At 35.8% G+C, this 20,216-nt stretch overlaps 1 protein-coding gene across 4 annotated transcripts in view; it reads right to left on the bottom strand.

The window, feature by feature from the left end:
- Nucleotides 1-20,216, bottom strand: part of PHKB (phosphorylase kinase regulatory subunit beta) — a 351,182-nt gene that overhangs the window by 329,816 nt on the left and 1,150 nt on the right. For 2 of the 4 annotated variants that reach the window (XM_036927465.2, XM_036927466.2), the window contains exon 2: nucleotides 18,956-19,067. The exons of the other annotated variants lie outside the window; for them this stretch is intronic. In XM_036927465.2, coding sequence (XP_036783360.2) covers nucleotides 18,956-19,010 — 55 coding nt within the window. In that variant the 5' untranslated portion in view covers nucleotides 19,011-19,067. The remainder of the gene's footprint in view (nucleotides 1-18,955; nucleotides 19,068-20,216) is intronic. 4 annotated transcript variants of the gene reach the window in all.

Raw genomic sequence — 20,216 nt, 5'->3', positions numbered from 1 at the left:
GAAGTACAGTTGGCCAACAGACACATGAAAAGATGCTCCACATTGCTAATTATCACAGAAATGCAAATTAAAACTACAATGAGGTATCACCTCACACCAGTAAGGATGGCTGCCATCCAAAAGACAAACAACAAGAAACATTGGCGAGGCTGTGGAGAAAGGGGAACCCTCCTACACTGCTGGTGGGAATGTAAATTAATTCAACCATTGTGGAAAGCAGTATGGAGGTACATCAAAATGCTCAAAACAGACTTACCATTTCACCCAGGAATTGCACTCCTAGGAATTTACCCTAAGAAGGCAGCAATCAAGTTTGAGAAAGACCAGTGCACACCTATGTTTATCGCAGCACTATTTACAATAGCCAAGAATTGGAAGCAACCTAAATGTCCATCGATAGATGAATGGATAAAGAATATGTGTTACATATTCAATTTGGAATACTACTCAGCCACAAAACAAGGGCAAATCCTACCATTTGCAGCAACATGGATGGAGCTGGAGGGTATTATGCTCAGTGAAACAAGCCAAGCGGAAAAAGAGAAATACCAAATGATTTCACTCACCTTTGGAATATAAGAACAGAGGAAAAACTGAAGGAAGAAAACAGCAGCAGAATCACAGAACTCAAGAATGGACTAACAGGTACCAAAGGGAAAGGGACTGGGGAGGATGGGTGGGTAAGGTGGGATAAGAGGGGGGAAGAAGAAGGGGGATATTAAGATTAGCATGCATGGTGGGGTAGTAGAAAGGGGACGGCTGTACAGCACAGAGAAGGCAAGTAGTGATTCTACAACATTTTGCTATGCTGATGGACAGCGACTGTAAAGGGGTTTATAGGGGGGACTTGGTATAGGGGAGAGCCTAGTAAACATAATATTCATCATGTAAGTGTAGATTAATGATAACAAACAAACAAACAAAAAATCAATTCCTGTGGCGGGAACTCCAATGAGTTCTACACAAGGGTATAAAGGGCATATAAAAGTGTAGGCAAAGGGTCTGTTTGTGTTTATACAGAGGAATAAAGCCTAATTTGGCTACCCAGAAAATGAACTAAGATACTATATGAAAAAGAACTTCCAACTTCAGCACTCTCTGGAAGACTTATGCCAGAAGATGATCATTAAAAAACCCCAACAAAGATCCACGCACTGCTACAGGTGTAGATGCACTCATCCCACCAGATCCTGGACTTGCCATGGGAATGAGGAAGGAGATATCTAAGCTGGCCTGTGCATACAGTAAAACAACAAATTTGACTGGATCTATACTGTTGGAACTCAATCAAGAATTACGAGAAGTGCAAATTGTAGCACTCCAAAATCTCACAACTACAGACTATTTAATGTTAAAAGAACATAAGGGATGTGAACATTCCCCAGGAATGGGTTGTTTTAATTTGTCTGATTTCTCTCAGACTGTTCAAGTTCAGTTGGACAATATCCACCATATCATAGATAAGTTTTCACAAATGCCTAAGGTGCCTAACTGGTTTTCTTGGTTTCACTGGAGAGGGCTGGTAATTACAGGTATGCTTTGGTTATGTAACTATACTCCTATTATGTTAATGTTTGTGCGCAATTTAATTAGTAGTTTAAAACCTATCCATGCTGAAGTTACTCTACAAGAAGATATGTCAAAGAAATAATCAATCTTCCCATGTTTTCTTCTGCCTGCTACTTCTATAGCTTTTCTTCTTCCTTCCTAATTACAACCCTTAAATAGAATTCGTGCCTCATATCAAATTTACCAAGTATCAAAATTCTTCCAAGTGGTAAAGATACCTCAAGACAAAGGCTGGGCATAGAAGCCACAGGGCATAAATATGCAAAGAAGTAAAAAGCTAACCTTTTCAAACAATAAGGCTTCTCTCTCACTTACCAAGTTAACATTTCCCTGTATGGCCCCGGAAGATGACTGGTTAGCCAGAGACGGGTAAGATTCCTCAAGGGAGGAACAACCTAAGACAGGCACAGTCACAGGGGGGCCATCAGGTGAGAAATTGGGGATCAACAGATGTGAGGCTTAGAACCTCACCCCCCTGTTCTGCATACATAGATGTTTTATTGCCTTTGTCTAGCTTGGATTAACACATAGTCTACAGGCACACACCTGATCATCTACAGTTGATCTCTTACAACACTAAACTATGATTTCTACCTCTATCTTTTATCTACCTACCACTTCAGCATTTTATTAAAAATAATAATAATAAAGAGTGAAATGTGGTATCCACATATAAATCAAGTATAAAAATCAAATGAGTATTCATATTTGAACTGACTGTTTATAGTTCATAATGCATGAGCAAAACAGAAAGTTTCTGTGATGACTGCCTTTGTACTGCTCACCATGTAACTTATTCACTATGTAAGAATTTGTTCTCCGTGTAAGAACTTGTTCGTTATGCTTCAGAAGATTGGACACTGACGAAAATTAGGCTTGGGATGGATTAATGATTGTGCATTGAGCATTGACTTCCCTATACAGAATTTTATTGTTGTTAACAACCATTTGATCAATAAATATGAGAGATGCCCTCACAAAAAAAAAAAAAAAAAAAGTACACACTTCCAATTGGAAAATAAATAAGTAACCAGGATGTAATGTATAGCAAAAAGAATATAGTCAAAATATTGTTAACAACTTGGTATGGTGACAGCTGGTACCTAGAATTATCATGTATATAAATGTTTAATCACTGTGTTGTACACCTGAAATTAATTTAATGTAATACTGTGTGTAAACTACCCTTCAATAAAAAAGAATTATCTACAAAAAAAGAAAAACAAAATATAAAAAAAAATAAAAATCATCAACATCCTAATGGAGGTACGGAAAGACATCCAAGAACTCAGGAATGATTTCAGCTCCGAGATCCAATCATTAAAGAACACGATGGAGGGTATTAGAAACAGGTTGGATATGGTGGAGACAATAAATGAAATAGAAACTAGAGAAGAGGAGTACAAAGAAGCTGAGGCATAGAGAGAAAAAAGGATCTCTAAAAATGAAAGAATATTGAGAGAAATGTGTGACCAATCCAAGCAGAACAATATTCGCATTATAGGGATACCAGAAGAAGAAGAGAGAGAGAAAGGGATAGAAAGGGTCTTTGAGGAGGTAGTTGCTGAAAACTTCCCCAATCTAGGGAAGGACATAATCTGTCAGGCCATGTAGATCCACAGATCTCCCAACACAAGGGACCCAAGGAAGACAACAGCAAGACACATAGTAATTAAAATGGGAAAGATCAAGGAAAACGATAGACTGTTAAAAGCAGCCAGAGGCAGAAATAAGATCACATACAAAGGAAAGCCCATCAGACTAACATCAGACTTCTCAGCAGAAACCTTACAGGCCAGAAGGGAGTGGCATGATGTATTAAAGGCCATGAAGCAGAAGGGCCTGGAACCAAGATTACTTTATCCGGCAAGATTATCATTTAAATTTGAAGGAGGGATTAAACAATTTCCAGATGAGCAAAAGCTGAGAGAGTTTACTTCCCACAAACAATCTCTGCAGTCTATTTTGGAGGGACTGCTATAGATGGAACTGTTCCTAGGGTTGGATAGCTGTCACCAGAGGTAGTAAAATCACGGTAGGAAGGGTGGAGCAGCTGATTGTGAGGAAATGCAAAATTAAACTGACTATCCCCAAAGTCAATCAAGGGATAGACAAAACTACAGAATTTGATATCTAATATCTTAAGAATGAAGGAGGAAGAAAAAGGAGGAGAAATAGAAAAGAACCTGGATTGTGTTTGTAACAGCACACTAAGTGAGTTAAGCTAGACTCTTAGATAGTAAGGAAAGTAATCTGGAACCTTTGGTAACCACGAATCTAAAGCCTGAAATGGCAATAAGTATATACCTATCGATAATCATCCTAAATGAAAATGGACTGAACGCACCAATCAAAAGACATAGAGTCACTGAATGGATAAAAAAACAAGACCCATCTATATGCTGCTTAAAAGAGACTCACCTCAATACCAAAGACATGCACAGACTAAAAGTCAAGGGATGGAAAAAGATATTTCATGAAAACAATAGGGAGAAAAAAGCAGGTGTTGCAGTACTAGTATCAGACAAAATAGACTTCAAAACAAAGAAAGTAACAAGAGATAAAGAAGGACATTACATAATGATAAAGGGCTCAGTCCAACAAGAGGACATAACCACTATAAATATATATGCACCCAACACAGGGGCACCAGCATATGTGAAACAAATACTAATAGAACTAAAGGAGGAAATAGACTGCAATGCATTCATTTTAGGAGACCTCAACACACCATTCACTCCAAAGGACAGATCCACCAGAAAGAAAATAAGTAAGGACACAGAGCACTGAACAACACACTAGAACAGATGGACCTAATAGACATCTACAGAACTCTACATGCAAAAGCAACAGGATACACATTCTTCTCAAGTGCACATGGAACATTCTCCAGAATAGACCACATACTAGGCCACAAAAAGAGCCTCAGTAAATTCAAAAAGATTTAAATCCTACCAACCAACTACTCAGACCACAAAGGTATAAAACTAGAAATAAATTCTACCAAGAAAGCAAAAAGGCTCACAAACACATGGAGGCTTAACAACACACTTCTAAATAGTCAAAGGATCAATGACCAAATTAAAATGGAGATCCGGCAACATATGGAAATAAATGACAACAACAACAACACAAAGCCACAACTTCTGTGGGATGCAGCGAAAGCAGTCTTAAGAGGAAAGTATATAGCAATCCAGGCATATTTAAAGAAGGAAGAACAAACCCAAATGAATAGTCTAATGTCACAATTATCAAAATTGGAAAAAGAACAAAAAATGAGGCCTAAAGTCAGCAGAAGGAGGGACATAACAAAGATCAGAGAAGAAATAAACAAAATTGAGAAGAATAAAACAATAGAAAAAATTGATGAAACCAAGAGCTGGTTCTTTGAGAAAATAAGCAAAATAGATAAGCCTCCAGCCAGACTTATTAAGAGAAAAAGAGAATCAACACACATCAACAGAATCAGAAAAGAGAAAGGAAACATCACGATGGACCCAAAAGAAATACAAAGAATTATTACAGACTACTATGAAAACCTATATGCTAAGAAGATTGAAAACCTAGAAGAAATGGACAACTTCCTAGAAAAATACAACCTGCCAAAACTGACCAAGAAAGAAACACAAAATCTAAACAAAACAATTACCAGCAAAGAAACTGAAGTGGTAATAAAAAACTACCCAAGAAAAAAACACCTGGGCCAGATGGATTTACCTCGGAATTTTATCAGACATACAGAGAAGATATAATACCCATTCTCCTTAAAGTGTTCCAAAAAATAGTGGAGGAGGGAATACTTCCAAACTCATTCTATGAAGCCAACATCACCCTAATACCAAAACGATGCAAAGACCCCACCAAAAAAGAAAATTACAGACCAATATCCCTGATGAACGTAGATGCAAAAATACTCAAGAAAATATTAGCAAACTGAATTCAAAAATATATCAAAAGGATCATACACCATGAAAAAGTGGGATTCATCCCAGGGATGCAAGGATGGTACAACATTTGAAAATCCATCAACATCATCCACCACATAAACAAACAGAAAGACAAAACCACATGATTATCTCCATAGATGCTGAAAAAGCATTTGACAAAATTCAACATCCATTCATGATAAAAACTCTCAACAAAATGGGTATAGAGGGCAAGTACCTCAACATAATAAAGGCCATATATGATAAACCCACAGCCAACATCATACTGAACAGCGAGAAGCTGAAAGCTTTTCCTCTGAGATCAGGAACAAGACAGGGATGCCCGCTCTCCCCACTGTTATTTAACATAGTACTGGAGGTCCTTGCCACGGCAATTAGACAAAACAAAGAAATACAAGGAATCCAGATAGGTAAAGAAGAAGTTAAACTGTCACTATTTGCAGATGACATGATATTGTACATAAAAAACCCTAAAGACTCCACTCCAAAACTACTAGAACTGATATCTGAATACAGCAATGTTGTAGGATACAAAATTAGCACACAGAAATCTGTGGCTTTCCTATACACTAACAAATGGCCAATAGAAAGAGAAATCAGGAAAACAATTCCATTCACAATTGCATTAAAAAGAATAAAATACCTAGGAATAAACCTATCCAAAGAAGTGAAAGACCTATACCCTGAAAACTATAAGACTCTTAAAAGAAATTAAAGAGGACACTAACAAATGGAAACTCATGCCATGCTCTTGGCTAGGAAGAATTAATATTGTCAAAATGGCCATCTTACCCAAAGCATTACACAGATTTGATGCAATCCCTATCAAAAGACCAACATTCTTCAATGAGCTGGAACAAATAGTTTTAAAATTCATATGGAACCACAAAAGACCCAGAATAACCAAAGCAATCCTGAGAAGGATGAATAAAGTGGCAGGGATCTCACTCCCCAACTTCAAGCTCTACTACAAAGCCACAGTAATGAAGAAAATTTGGTACTGGCATAAGGATAGAGCCACGGACCAGTGGAACAGAGTAGAGACTCCAGATATTAACCCAAACATATATGGTCAATTAATATTCGATAAAGGAGCCATGGACATACAATGGGGAAATGACAGTCTCTTCAACAGATGGTGCTGGCAAAACTGGACAGCTACATGTAAGAGAATGAAAGTGGATCACTGTCTAACCCCATACACAAAAGTAAACTTCAAATGGATCAAAGACTTGAATGTAAGTCATGAAACCATAAAACTCTTAGAAAAAAACATAGGCAAAAATCTCTTGGACATAAACATGAGTGACTTCTTCATGAATATATCTCCCCGGGCAAGGAAAACAAAAGCAAAAATGAACAAGTGGGACTATATCAAGCTGAAAAGCTTCAGTACAGCAAGGTACACCATCAATAGAACAAAAAGGTACCCTACAGTATGGGAGAATATGTTCATGAATGACAGTTCCAATAAAGGCTTGACATCCAAAATATATAAAGAGCTCGCACACTTCAACAAACAAAAAGCAAATAGTCCAATTAAAAAATGGGCAGAGGAGCTGAACAGAAAGTTCTCCAAAGAAGAAATTCAGATGGCCAACAGACAGATGAAAAGATGCTCCACATCATTAGTTATCAGAGAAATGCAAATTAAAACCACAATGAGATATCACCTCACACAAGTAAGGATGGCTACCATACAAAAGACAAACAACAAATGTTGGCGAGGTTGTGGAGAAAAGGGAACCCTCCTACACTGCTGGTGGGAATGTAAATTAGTTCAACCATTGTGGAAAGCAATATGGAGGTTCCTCAAAATGCTCAAAATAGGCTTACCATTTGACCCAGAATTCCACTTCTAGGAATTTACCCTAAGAATGTAGCACTCCAGTTTGAAAAAGACAGATGCACCCCTATGTTTATCGCAGCACTATTTACAATAGCCAAGAAATGGAAGCAACCTAAGTGTCCATCAGTAGATGAATGGATAAAGAAGATGTGGTACATATACACAATGGAATATTATTCAGCCGTAAGAAGAAAACAAATCCTACCATTTGCAACAACATGGATGGAGCTAGAGGGTATTATGCTCAGTGAAATAAGCCAAGCAGAGAAAGACAAATACCAAATGATTTCACTTTTCTGTGGAGTATAAGAACAAAGCAAAAACTGAAGGAACAAAACAGCAGCAGAATCACAGAACCCAATAATGGACTAACAGTTACCAAAGGGAAAGAGATTGGGGAGAATGGGAGGGTAGGGAGGGATAAGGGCAGGGAAGAAGAAAGGGGGTATTATGATTAGCATGTATAATGTGGGGATTGGGGGAAAGGGGAGGGCTTTGCAACACAGAAGACAAGTAGTGATTCTACAACATCTTACTATGCTGATGGACAGTGACTGTAATGGGGTTTGTGGGCAGGACTTGGGGTAGGGAAGAGCCTAGTATACATAATGTTCTTCATGTAATTGTAGATTAATGATAACAAAATTTAAAAAAAAAGAATGAAATACTGTCATCTGCAACAACCTTTGCATAATAAACAACAATTATGCTAAGTAAATTAAGTCGGACACAGTAAGACAAGTACCACATGATTCAGTTTTATGTGGAATCTGTTGAACAAACTAACAAACAAATAAACAAAAACCCAGAAACAGACTAATAATATAGAGAAGAAACTGGCAGTTGCCAGAGGAGAAATGGGTTGGAGGAATAGGTGAAATAGGTGAAGGGAATGAAGAGGTAGATATTCATGATTATAAAATAAATAATCACAGGCATGAAAGGCACAGCATGGGGAATATAATGAATAATATTATAATAACCTGCTGTAATGACAGATATTAACTACATTATCATGGTGAGCATTTTTTAATGTATGTAAATGTTTAGTCATCATGTTGTATACCTGAAACTATTATATTAACTATATGTCAATTAAAAAAAGAGAAAAAAAACACAAGCTCTGGAATCAAACTGTATAGACTTGAACTAATTCCATTACTCACTATACTGTCTATAAGCAAGCAAATTAACCCTCATTAGTAATAATACCTGTTTGATAAGTGTTACTTTTAGGATTAAGACAGTCAATATATGTAAAATGATTAGAAAAGTACCTGGTATATGGTAAATGCTCAATAAACATATTACCAAGAAAAAAGATATATGTACTCCTGTGTTTACTGTAGCATTATTTACAATAGCCATGATATGGAAGCAAACTAAGTGTGCATCAGTGGATAAATGGATAAAGAAATTGTGGTATATGTATATATGTGTATACAATGAAATATTACCTGGCCATAAAAGAGGAGTAAGATCTCACTATCTGTATGGACCTTAGAGTATTATGTTATGTGAAATGAGCCAAACAGAGAAAGTGGACACCATATGATTTCATTTAATGTGGAACCTTAAAAACAAAACAAAAAACAGAACAACAACAACAAAAACCCTTACAGATACAGAGAACAGACTGGTGGTTGCAAGAGGGGTAGGGAAATAGAGGGTGAGTGAAATGGGTCAAGGAGTTCAAGAGATATAAACTTCCAGTTATGAAATAAGTAAGTCATGGGAATGTAATGTACAATACAGTGACTTTAGTCAATAATAATTGTATTGCATATTTGAAAGTTGCTAAGAGAGTAAATATTAAAAGTTTCTTATAAAAAACTTTTTTGACTTTGCATGGTAAAGATAGTAACTAGACTTACTGCAGTAAGTCATTTTGCAGTGTACACAAACACTGAATCACTATGTATTAGATGTGAAGTTATATGCTAATTACATCTCAGTAAAAATAAATAAATGTTAATTTAGGAAAGATTCCACAATGTCAAGATAAACCTCAGGAATCTGTAAATTAACAAAACAAGCTCTTACTTTAAATACCTCTATATTAATGAAATTTAACATGGAAAATTCATTGTTATCAGCAGACCATTTAAAAGATATTTAACACAAACAATAAGTAAAGGTCTAAAATCAACCAGTTTATAGGAGCCATATTTAAAAGGGTTTCAATTCAAATGGAAAAATTCCATCAAAGCAGAAAGAATAGCAATAGAAATTATTAATATTCTCTACCAAAGCCTAGCACAATACCAAATAAAATTATTTTTACATAAGAATTTTTTAATTATTATTTTTAAATAAGATACATTATTTAAATGTATTTAGAAATATGAAAGTTTAAAATGTCATCCAATTAGGCACAGTTCTATTTCCTATACTCCATCATAAGCAAAGCCCATGATTCACACAGACCTCTAAGAGATGCTCTCTAGAGCTCTAGATTTCTTACCTAGCAGATGACATCATTTAATCATATCTGTAGCATCCAACTGGTCAAAATCTAAAAATACTACTCACTTTGAAATCACTCACCCACAGGATGGTCTCCTGTGCAAAACTTCTTAAATATATTGGTTTTGCTTAAGGAGAGAGGATATAATAAAGGCCGCTTACATTAAAATAGCAAAGTCTATGATCAAATACACACATACACACACAAAAAAGCGCTACTTGAAACATGTCAAAATTTCCATCCTTGTATCAGTTAGTGCTTATATTAAAACACTGACCATTAAAAGTCACTCTAAGTTTAGAAGTTTGGTCCCTTGACCTTAATTTTTGAAGAATTAGATTTGCACAACTGCCACAGTTATACGGATGAACAATCATGACGGAAACATATTTAAAAGAAAGAAAGTAAAAAAAAAGATGAGACTGAAGTCATCCTAAATCAGAGGTTTAGATGTAAATTACCAAAAAGAAATTAAAATTAAAAAATAAGCTGCCCTGCGCTGTTGCTGTTGTAGCTGCATTCATCCCACCGGTTCCTGGACTTGCCATGGGAATGAAGAAGGAGATATCTAAGCTGGCCTGTGCATACAGTAAAACAACAAATTTGACTGGATCTATACTGTCGGAACTCAACCAAGAATTACGAGAAGTGCAAGTTTCAGTGCTCCAAAATCGTGCGACTATAGACTATCTACTATTAAAAGAACATATGGGATGTGAACAGTTCCCAGGAATGTGTTGTTTTAATTTGTCTGATTTTTCTCAAACTATTCAAATTCAGTTAGACAATATCCATCATATCATTGATAAGTTTTCACAAATGCCTAGGGTACCTAACTGGTTTTCTTGGTTTCACTGGATATGGCTGGTAATTGTCGGTCTGCTTTTGTTATGTAGCTGTATTCCTATTATGTTAATGTGTGTATGCAATTTAATTAGTAGTTTAAAACCTATACATGCTTATGTAACCCTACAAGAAGATATGTCAAAGAAATAATCAATCTTCCCATGTTTTCTTCCATCTGCTACCTCTATAGCTTTTCTTCTTCCTTCCTAATTACAACCCTTTAGTAGAATTCGTGCCTCATATCGAAAATTACTACCGAGTATCATAATTCTTCCAAGTGGTAAAGATACCTCAAGACAAATGCTGGGCACAGAAGCCACTGGGCATAAATCTGCAAAGAAGTAAAAAGCTAACCTTTCAAACAATATTGCTTCTCTCTCATTTACCAACTTTACATTTCCCTGTATGGCCCCAGAAGATGACTGGTTAGCCAGAAATGGGTAAGATTCCTCAAGGGAGGAACAACCTAAAACAGGCACAGTCACAGGGGGGCCATCAGGAGAGAAATTGGCGACCAACAGCGGGGAGGCTTAGAACCTCACCCCTCCCTGTTTTGAGAGAAATCTTCTGTATCCGTGGATGTTTTGTTGCCCTTGTCTAGCTTGGATTAATACTTAGCCTATAGGCACAGACCTGATCATCTACATTTGCCCTCTTACAGCACTAAATTATGTTTTCTACCATTATCTTGCATCTACCTACCACTTCAGCATTTTATTAAAATAATAATAATAGTAATAATAATAATAATAATAATAAGGGAGAAATGTGGGATTCACATATAAATCAAGTATAAAAATCAAACGAATAATCGTATCTGACTTGATTGTTTATAGTTCATGATGCGTGATCAAAACCGAAAGTTTCTGTGATATGACTGCCCTTGCACTGTTCACCATGTAAGAACTTACTCACTATGTAAGGACTTGTTCACCATGTAAGAACTTGTTCGTTATGCTTCAGAAGACTGGAGACTGTTGAGAATTAGGCTTGGGGTTGATTAATGATTGTGCATTGAGTCCCCTATAAAGAATTTTATTGTTGTTAACAACCATTTGATCAATAAATATGAGAGATGCCCTCTCAAAAAAAAAAAAAATTAGGTTCCTGGAATTATGAAACTATTGTGAGTGACATTGTAGGCCAAATTGTCAATGAAATTCTTTGCTTTAACTTTCCTTTTGCTTCTTTCAGACAATTTTTTTCCCTCAAAATTTGTTGCTCTGAGAGAAGAAAAGGTATGCTTTTAGATGTCTCATCAGATTAAGTGATTTTAATAATAAATTCTTGTGCAAAAAAAAAAAAAATAAGCTGCCCTATAAGCTGAAAACTCCATGGGAAAAATAGTCCACTGACTAAAGCCAGCAAGCCAAGGTCATCTTCTTGACATACTAATGGTTTATAATAATACTCAACTATCAGATATGTATGACCAACTTTAAAATGTTAATGTAAGCACATAAAAAAAAAGAATTAAAATATTTAGAAAATTCTTCACTGGTTCAACTACTGGAAGAAGATAGAAATACAAGTTAAACAACTGATAGGATTTTATGTTTTCAAAACATACCAGGAAGCAAACCCACAGATGATGGACTATCCAAAGCTCAGCTGCCCAAACCTGTACCCGGTGAGTATCCTTACCAGAGTACCTTTACATTTTTGGCAATAACACTCAGGCTGTCAGCCAGATAACATCATGGCCATTCATCTCCATGAGGAGAGCCTATACATTTGGAAAAAACTAATCTTGAGCTTTAAGACTTGAATCTTAAATGGCCAAAAAGGAAGGTGATAGAAATGGCATGAGGTTACTGATTTATTATTGCTTTATTATTAAATACAGTGATAAGCTTTTAGATTTTTTATAAAACAAATTAAAAACGAATGATGCATATTTTGAAAGACAACAAAGAACACCTGAAACATTTAACATATCAGAACCTGAAAAACGGCCTATATCAATTATACACTTCAGACAGTTCTCACTGCTGTTTCTAGAAGTCATTTAATGTACTATATCTGTTCACCAATAAAAGGCATCTCCCTCAAGAAATTTGTGAAATATGAACTAAAAGAAAAGAAAGTTATGGAATCAATAAATTTAAAATGAAGTATAATTCCCTTTAAAGGAGTAAGATGTAGTCATGTGATTTTTGGCAAAAAGACTAATAAAGTCAGTAGGAAAATAAGGAACAAAAAGTAAAATAAATAAAAAACAGCAACTATTTTTTCATCTTTTTAAAACCACTTCTAATCAAGGCAGCAAAGGCCTAATATGACAAAAATGGGAACAAGTGTGAATTTATTTAAAAACACATCATAGAACACTACAATGAATTATCAGAGCATATATCAAACTTTCAAAACCAAATATATAACATTCAATTACCATTTCCTGTTGTTTTCTGCTCAGAAATTTAAAAATATCTCCAAAATCATGAAAAACCTATCATAATTGTGTACATGTGTACAAATCAAAACAAAAAAGAATTTCCTATCTTCCATAAACCCAATACTTGTTAACAGCTAAATCAAATGTCCATACGTATCTTTCAGCCTGAACCAAGATATGGCAGCACTTTGTGCAGTTTTGCATATTATTCCTCAAAAACAGAATAGCCAAATTGGAATTTAAAAATATGGACAGAGATCATCATAACACAAAAATAAAATACAGATGTAAGAATTTACTATATATGTACACAGGAAATTTTTCTTTGTTAAACTGAGTCTCATTCTAAAAGTCAGTCTGTTAAATCAAAGATTATGTAATAAGTGGTAGATAAATTCTAATGCATAATCAAGGGGGCCATATTTTCTCAATCCAGGCTAATGAAAGTCAGTATCTGTGCTTTTATGGTCATTCATTATCAACATGGATTGAGTACCCCATGTGGCCCGCACTGCGCACTGTTTAGATGTTAACAGAGACAGATAACACATGGCTTCTCCCATCAGCTGCTCCCTGCTTAATCCCCACTCTCCATCCCATATTTTACATAGAAGCCAGAGGATCTTCACAAAATGTTACTCAGTCTTATCACTGCACTACTTCAAATTTTCAATGGCTTTCTCTTCCATTTACAATAAAATCCAAATTTCTTCAAGGCTCCCAGTGCCCTGCCCATCCCAGCCACCTTTTCTCCCTTATTCCTGTCATTTGCAATGCTTTGTCTTTTGGCCTTCTCAGTGCTCCTCAAAAGTCCAGCTCTGTCCCCAAGATCCTAACCTAGAACTCTCCTCACCCTAACTTCTACTGGACTACTATTTCCTCCTTCAGGTCAAATGCTACTTCCAGAGAGATCTTGACTGAAGTCTCACCCTTATCCTGCAGGAGATGGAGAGCTGATGTTTGCTGTTAAGCAAGGGAGTAACAGGTCAGTTCTTTATTTTACAAAAATCACCTAGATAGTAAACTGTAGAATGGACTGGCTTGAGAGGTGGTACAATGGGAGGTGATGGCTATAGGTTATAGGCAGCAAAGTTAAATAGGAAACAACTGGAAGACTCCAGGAGAGAGAGAGAGACTACATGTACGCAAAAGCAATAATATCATCTCTAGCTTTGCCTGAAGTTCCATGACCCTATGAGCTAGACCAGTATCATATATTACAAATTTCCAATGACATCAACTCTGTTCAATAAACATTAATTTGAAATGAGTGACAGAAGAGAAGTGACCATCACAAAGATGCAAATAATAATCATTGCCATTAATTTCTGGAATACTAGGCACTATGCATGATGAAGAAGGGAAAAGCAACAATAGTTAGGAGCAGTGGCACTGACTGAGTTTGTATCCTAGGTGTGTGAATTTATATTGTCTCTATTTCTCTATGTTTTGATTTTTTCAACAGAGAAAGTAACTATAGGATAGGATTGTTGTGAGATTTAAATGTAAAGGACTGAGAACACCACTTTTCACATACTAAGTAGTCAATAAAAATTAAGACATTAGAGAGGCAGGCAAAAGCCAGTGACTTGGGGTCATCCAAGGGAAGGGGCTGCGGATTTTATGCTAACTGTAATGAAGGATCACAGGAAAGTGACATGATCTGACTTATATTTTTTAAAGTCTTCTCACTTCTAGATGGAGAACAGATTGCAGTGAGGCAAGAATGTTAAGGCAGGAAACAGAAAACTACTACGTCAGTAGTTTAGACCAGAAATGAAAGTGGCGAGGAAGGTAGGAGTACACAGCTAGAGAAAAACAGATTTTGGTATACATTTTTGAAGATAAGACTAGAAAGAATTTACAAATGAACTTAATAAAAATGGTGAAGTTAAGAGACATGACCTCTATATTTTTAGCTCAAGCAGCTGTTAGAATAATAGTTTAGTTTACGGAGATGGAGAAGCTAAGGGAGGCACATGTTTAGGGTGGGAATAGGAGTAGAAAATAAGAGTTTTGCTTTGGCCAGGTTTACACTTGAGATGCCCATCATATATCCATTTGGAAATGTTCAGTAGATATCAGAAATTCTGGGAGCTCCTCTTACCCTTTCTCTGGCTTCACAGAAGACTGAAGATAAAGAAAACAGCAAGAGGAAAATAGCTTTTAGGATGCACAATGTATGTATTCTGTAACAATCTAAGCAGTGAGACAAGCCATTGTACTCTTTATGAAACCATTTCACTTATAAAATCTGAAGCAACATCTTTGCTGAGGATAATGACATAGAAAGAGAGTAAGCTTTAAGGCCAATGAGATTCATGCCAAGGGAGTTAAGCCATATCATATGGCCTCTATTTCCTGAATCTTCTAAGATTACAGAGTAAGACCTAGTAAAAAGAGAGCAGAGCACCCAGAAGGATACAATTTACATATGCAACTGAAAATTCCAAACCTCTGAAGGGAATCCATTTCATACCCAATGTAAGACAAATATATCTTCTATCTATACGATAACATTATTATAAAATAATGACTGTACTCCCTGTTGTCTGACAAGTTTCCATGGAAACTGTCAAACAATTTCTTTAAACTTGTAATGATTACTGACAAAAACAAAATGGACTTAGAGTAAAATGAGGGCTAGGTTCTAGGTAATCTGATTCAAGCTAATAGTATTTCAGCATGTCAAGTTTTCTTACTCAAACGACTACACAGAGGGTAGATGTCAAAATGACAGAAAGAGAGAAGCAACCATGCTGGATTTTGTATAAGTCCTATTCTTTAATATCTATCATAATATAGTAAAAGACACATATTTTTAGGAAAGATAAGAACTGAATTCATTGGGCAGCTGCTAAATGTCAAGTGTTTTGCGCATAACATATCATTTAATCATCATGATACTCCCTCCAGGTAAGTTTTATTACTCCTATTTTTACAGAGGAAACAACCAAGTCTCAAAGATGTAAGGTAACTTGCTCAACATCAAAAGGTAGTAAACAACAGGACCAGGATTAGAATCAGGTATAGCCAACACAAAATGTATACTCTTTCCTTAGGTTCTTAAAGGAGGTCACAACCACAAAACTCCAGAAGCCTCAAGCCTATGTTCTCCTTAAGCCAAAAAAACCTTTCTTTATTAGTTGACTGCTAAATTAGGCTGAAAACAAGGCTACTATTAATGCCTAAAAGAAGAGAGTATCAGACATGTAAAGTAAAAGGTTGAGTTTTGCCCAGAATATACAAATAAAACTTTATCAGGTACTGATAAGCCCATTAAATCAAATTAATCAAGGAAAATTAATCAATGAACCTAAAAAGAAGGAAAGGAAAAAAATCAAGTCACATGCTGAGAAACTCACTTAGATGCTGATAAACTCAGGGAGGCAAGATAAACTGATAATTCATTTTTAAGATGGAGTAATTTTTTAAATTATCACTTAAGAACAAAAGGTAAAATTCCAAGACATTTCTTGTCACAAAATGCCATAACAATTACTACAAATAATTGAATGATAATGCCAAAGTGACTGCTGCAGCTAACTGCTAATGTAATATATTGTATAGCTGTGGTTAGTCACAGGAGAAATTGAAGCAATCTGAGGTACTGGGTGCTGCACTCCTTCCCTAACAATTGGTTTATTTTGGTTGTGGAATTTGCCTATAAATTCACTCTTCTGTACATTTTACTCCATGGTTTTAAAGAAAACAGTGGCATCAAGATCTCTCTTTGTGTTTAAACAGTCATAACAAAATAAATTATATCCAATCACAGCACAGAATGACACATTAACAGTCAGAGCACAGCTCAAGCATGCACACATATAAATGCAGGACACATACTAAATTCAATAAGGAATAGAAACAAAGACAAAAATAGCAGAAACACACCCAGGAGGATTAAAATGAATAAAATGTCTAGGTACATTGGAAACCAATTTCCACAATCAAGATACTAGCTCTCACTTTGGTAACATTAAATAGTTTCTAGCCAAAAGTACCAGGGAGCTCAGCTGTGACCCCAGAACAGGCTTTAAAATGACTGTTGAGTGAAATGACACCATAAAACACTCTCCTACAATGATAACATCCAAGGAACTCTAATACAGGAAAACAAATCATTTCTAACATGAATGCAGTATTTCTAAATCAGTAAGTAAACTATGAATGCAAACCATTCTGGTATTTTACCAGGTAAAGGCTTTAAGTATTTCTTTAAGTCACTGCTAAGTTTTGGTCAGAGCACCAAAAATAGTGTAAATATTGAGTAATTTGTAAGGAATAAGTCTTTAAAATAGCTTAGAAAAGTGAAGTTTGGTATTTTTTTATTTCTTGGTGCATCCTATTTCAATGTAATAAACATGCTAGAAAAGCTTCTTGTATATGCTTTCAAACACTGTATACAATATTAAAGCACAGTTCTTAGGTTTGAAATTTTTAGGACTATTGATGCGTAAAAGCCTTCTTTAGCATTCTTTTTCCCCATAACTGCTGAATGACTTTGCTAGTGCTGAAAACCTACGCCCTTCTTAGGAAAGCCAAGATGGACAACAGAGTCTGGTGCTTAGAAGAAAGAAAACACAGTTTAAGGATAAATGTCCTCTTGTTCTCCTAGTTCAAAGATTAAATCAGAAATCAATTGGCATTGCCAATTATTATATGGCATTGCCATATAATATCCTGTCATTTAGCAGATGACAACTGAAGACAAGGACCATTTTCATTCCTTTAAGTATAAGCTTTGTTTTCTCCTATTTGTGATTCTTCCAGAAGCTGTTTCCTATTTCTTCAAAATTTTCCTCCTCCATATTGCCAAAACAGGACTTGAAATATAAACAGTAATAAAGGGGGAACCACTTTTGAAAGGTTATAATAAAACCAAAAAGAAAGAGTTTTCACTCCCATCATTTGGGCTGGATCATCTCAACTTTACCTATTAATGAGTCCTGAGGCTTCTGCGTAAGGCACATTAGAAACAAGAGCAGCTTCTTGCCTTAAAGACTTCTTCCAGAATGTTCACACAGACAACAAATTTTAAATGGCCCAAGGTGGGTCACAGCCTACAGAAAAAAGCCCTAAAGGCATCAGTCTTCATTTCAGTTCCATGGCCACTTAACAAAGCCCTTTCCTTCTTCTGTAAGGCAAGACTGGACACATCCAAAGGTATGAGTTCCTAAAGGGAATCCATGTGTGGTTTTTCCCTGATGTATGTATCTTCTCAAAATTGTTTCTGAAATCCTGGTCACTCAACTAGGGAGCAATTCCACAGCTTTCATCCAGCTTGCAAAAGGTCTCACCAAAATGGCAGCATTAAGAGCCACTGTACTATCTCCTCCAGCCCTTATACCAGAGAACCATGGGATGGAAAACAAAGCAAATAGCCTTGAAACATTACAGTCTCAGGACCTGCGGCAAATTGCATCACCTCTGTAGGCTTCACTTTCTTGTCAATGAAAATGTATATAAAAATACCTACTTCACAGGAGTTGAAGGGTAAATAGTTGGGATGTTAACCAAAAAATTCTAGTTTATAAGGGTTAGTTCCATTAGGCAAGAAGACAAAAATCATTTAAGAAGCTTTTTATGTACCCATTTGACAGCTGAGGCTCCTAGACACTGAGGAGCCATCCCTAGTCAAAACAGAGCAACTGTAAAGGCAGGACGTCTACTTTGCACTTCTTAAGCCCCACACCCCACCACAGAGCACACTCAACATACAATGTAAACTTGAGCCTAACAGCAGCAGAAATGGTGTTCAGGCATGGGCCCACCAAAGAGGAAATAACACCAAAATGATATCGTATGTATGGTGACATCAACCTTCAGAAACAAAGGTATTTAAAATTACCAAGTGACCCTTTTGGGGTCTACACACTTACCAGACCTTAAGAAAGCTGGTGGAGAAGAGACGTCTGCATCAGGTGAGCTGGCCATTTCAAATTGTTGACTCTAATCGTAAGTGTCGCAGGCTAAACTACAGCAATTTTCATACTGTTTAGTGAAGGTTAGAAGCAATCAGCATTAGATTAATTGAAAGCAGTGTGAGCAGTTATTAACATGATGCAGTGTGCGACAAAGGCAGTAATTGAGGTTCATTATAATTTTATTTTCTCTTATGACTTGAAAATTCGATTTTCTTTGCTTTGATAAATTACATTTGCTTATATGGATTTGGCAGGAAATACGTAATATCCACTTATTAAACATTACATAAGAGTAGCATCCTCTATTGAGCAGTGAAGTGACTATGCTACTATGTAACAATGCTCATTACTCTGAAGTAGCTTCTAAGTTTCAAAGAAAGCTTGGTTTATATATTCTTTAAAAGTCACAAACAGAAGTAGGTTGGTTGTTTTTAATGACACAGGAAATCAATGATTCACTCAAGAAATTTTACAGATTACATGTTACCAGGATCTGAAACCTCAGCTAATTAGGAGGAATGACTTCAAATGGTATCTCTTACTACTATGATGTAAACATACAGGAACACCAACATTTCCATCATGCACTTAACTACTTTGCACAGGAAACTAGATTTAAGTGACTCCATTTCACAACAGTTAAATAAAATTTGAAATTTTTTTCTCAGCTAAGAAAGAAGGCAGGTTGATAAAGCTTGCTATTATGACATGCATTTCAGAGGAAATAAAGACTGGAGAAGAAAATAAACCATATGCTTTTTAAAGGAAAGGAAAAATGCTGTGAAATATATGATGAGGGCAGAGCTCACTCAGTTCCCTGTAAAAAAACTGGGGTTACTCTCTTTGATCAGATATTATCAGTCCAATAACACTTTATATAGCTCAGATAGACACATTGTTAGTGGTCAACTCAATAATTCAATACGACATAAAAATTTTAAGAAAAATTGTGAAAAAATATGTGACTATTCCAAGTAAATTTATTAACTCTAAAATGTAGTAAGGATTACTTGAAAATTTCTCCCATACTTTCGTGGTAGTTTTGCTATAATCCTAAGAAAATAAATGCAGAACTTTTTATGGTTAAGTTTACAAACAGAATGAAATTAACCAAAGATGGGGTGAATTTCTCCTGTGAGATTTATGAACTCAAATATTTTTTCAAATTAAAAAAAAAGGTGGGGTGGGGGAAGAGTGAACAACATCTAAGAACTTC

This window comes from Manis pentadactyla, chromosome 15 (genome assembly GCF_030020395.1).
Source record: "Manis pentadactyla isolate mManPen7 chromosome 15, mManPen7.hap1, whole genome shotgun sequence".
In the NCBI taxonomy this organism is placed as follows: Eukaryota; Metazoa; Chordata; class Mammalia; order Pholidota; family Manidae; genus Manis; species Manis pentadactyla.
This window is presented reverse-complemented; position numbering and strand designations above follow the sequence as displayed.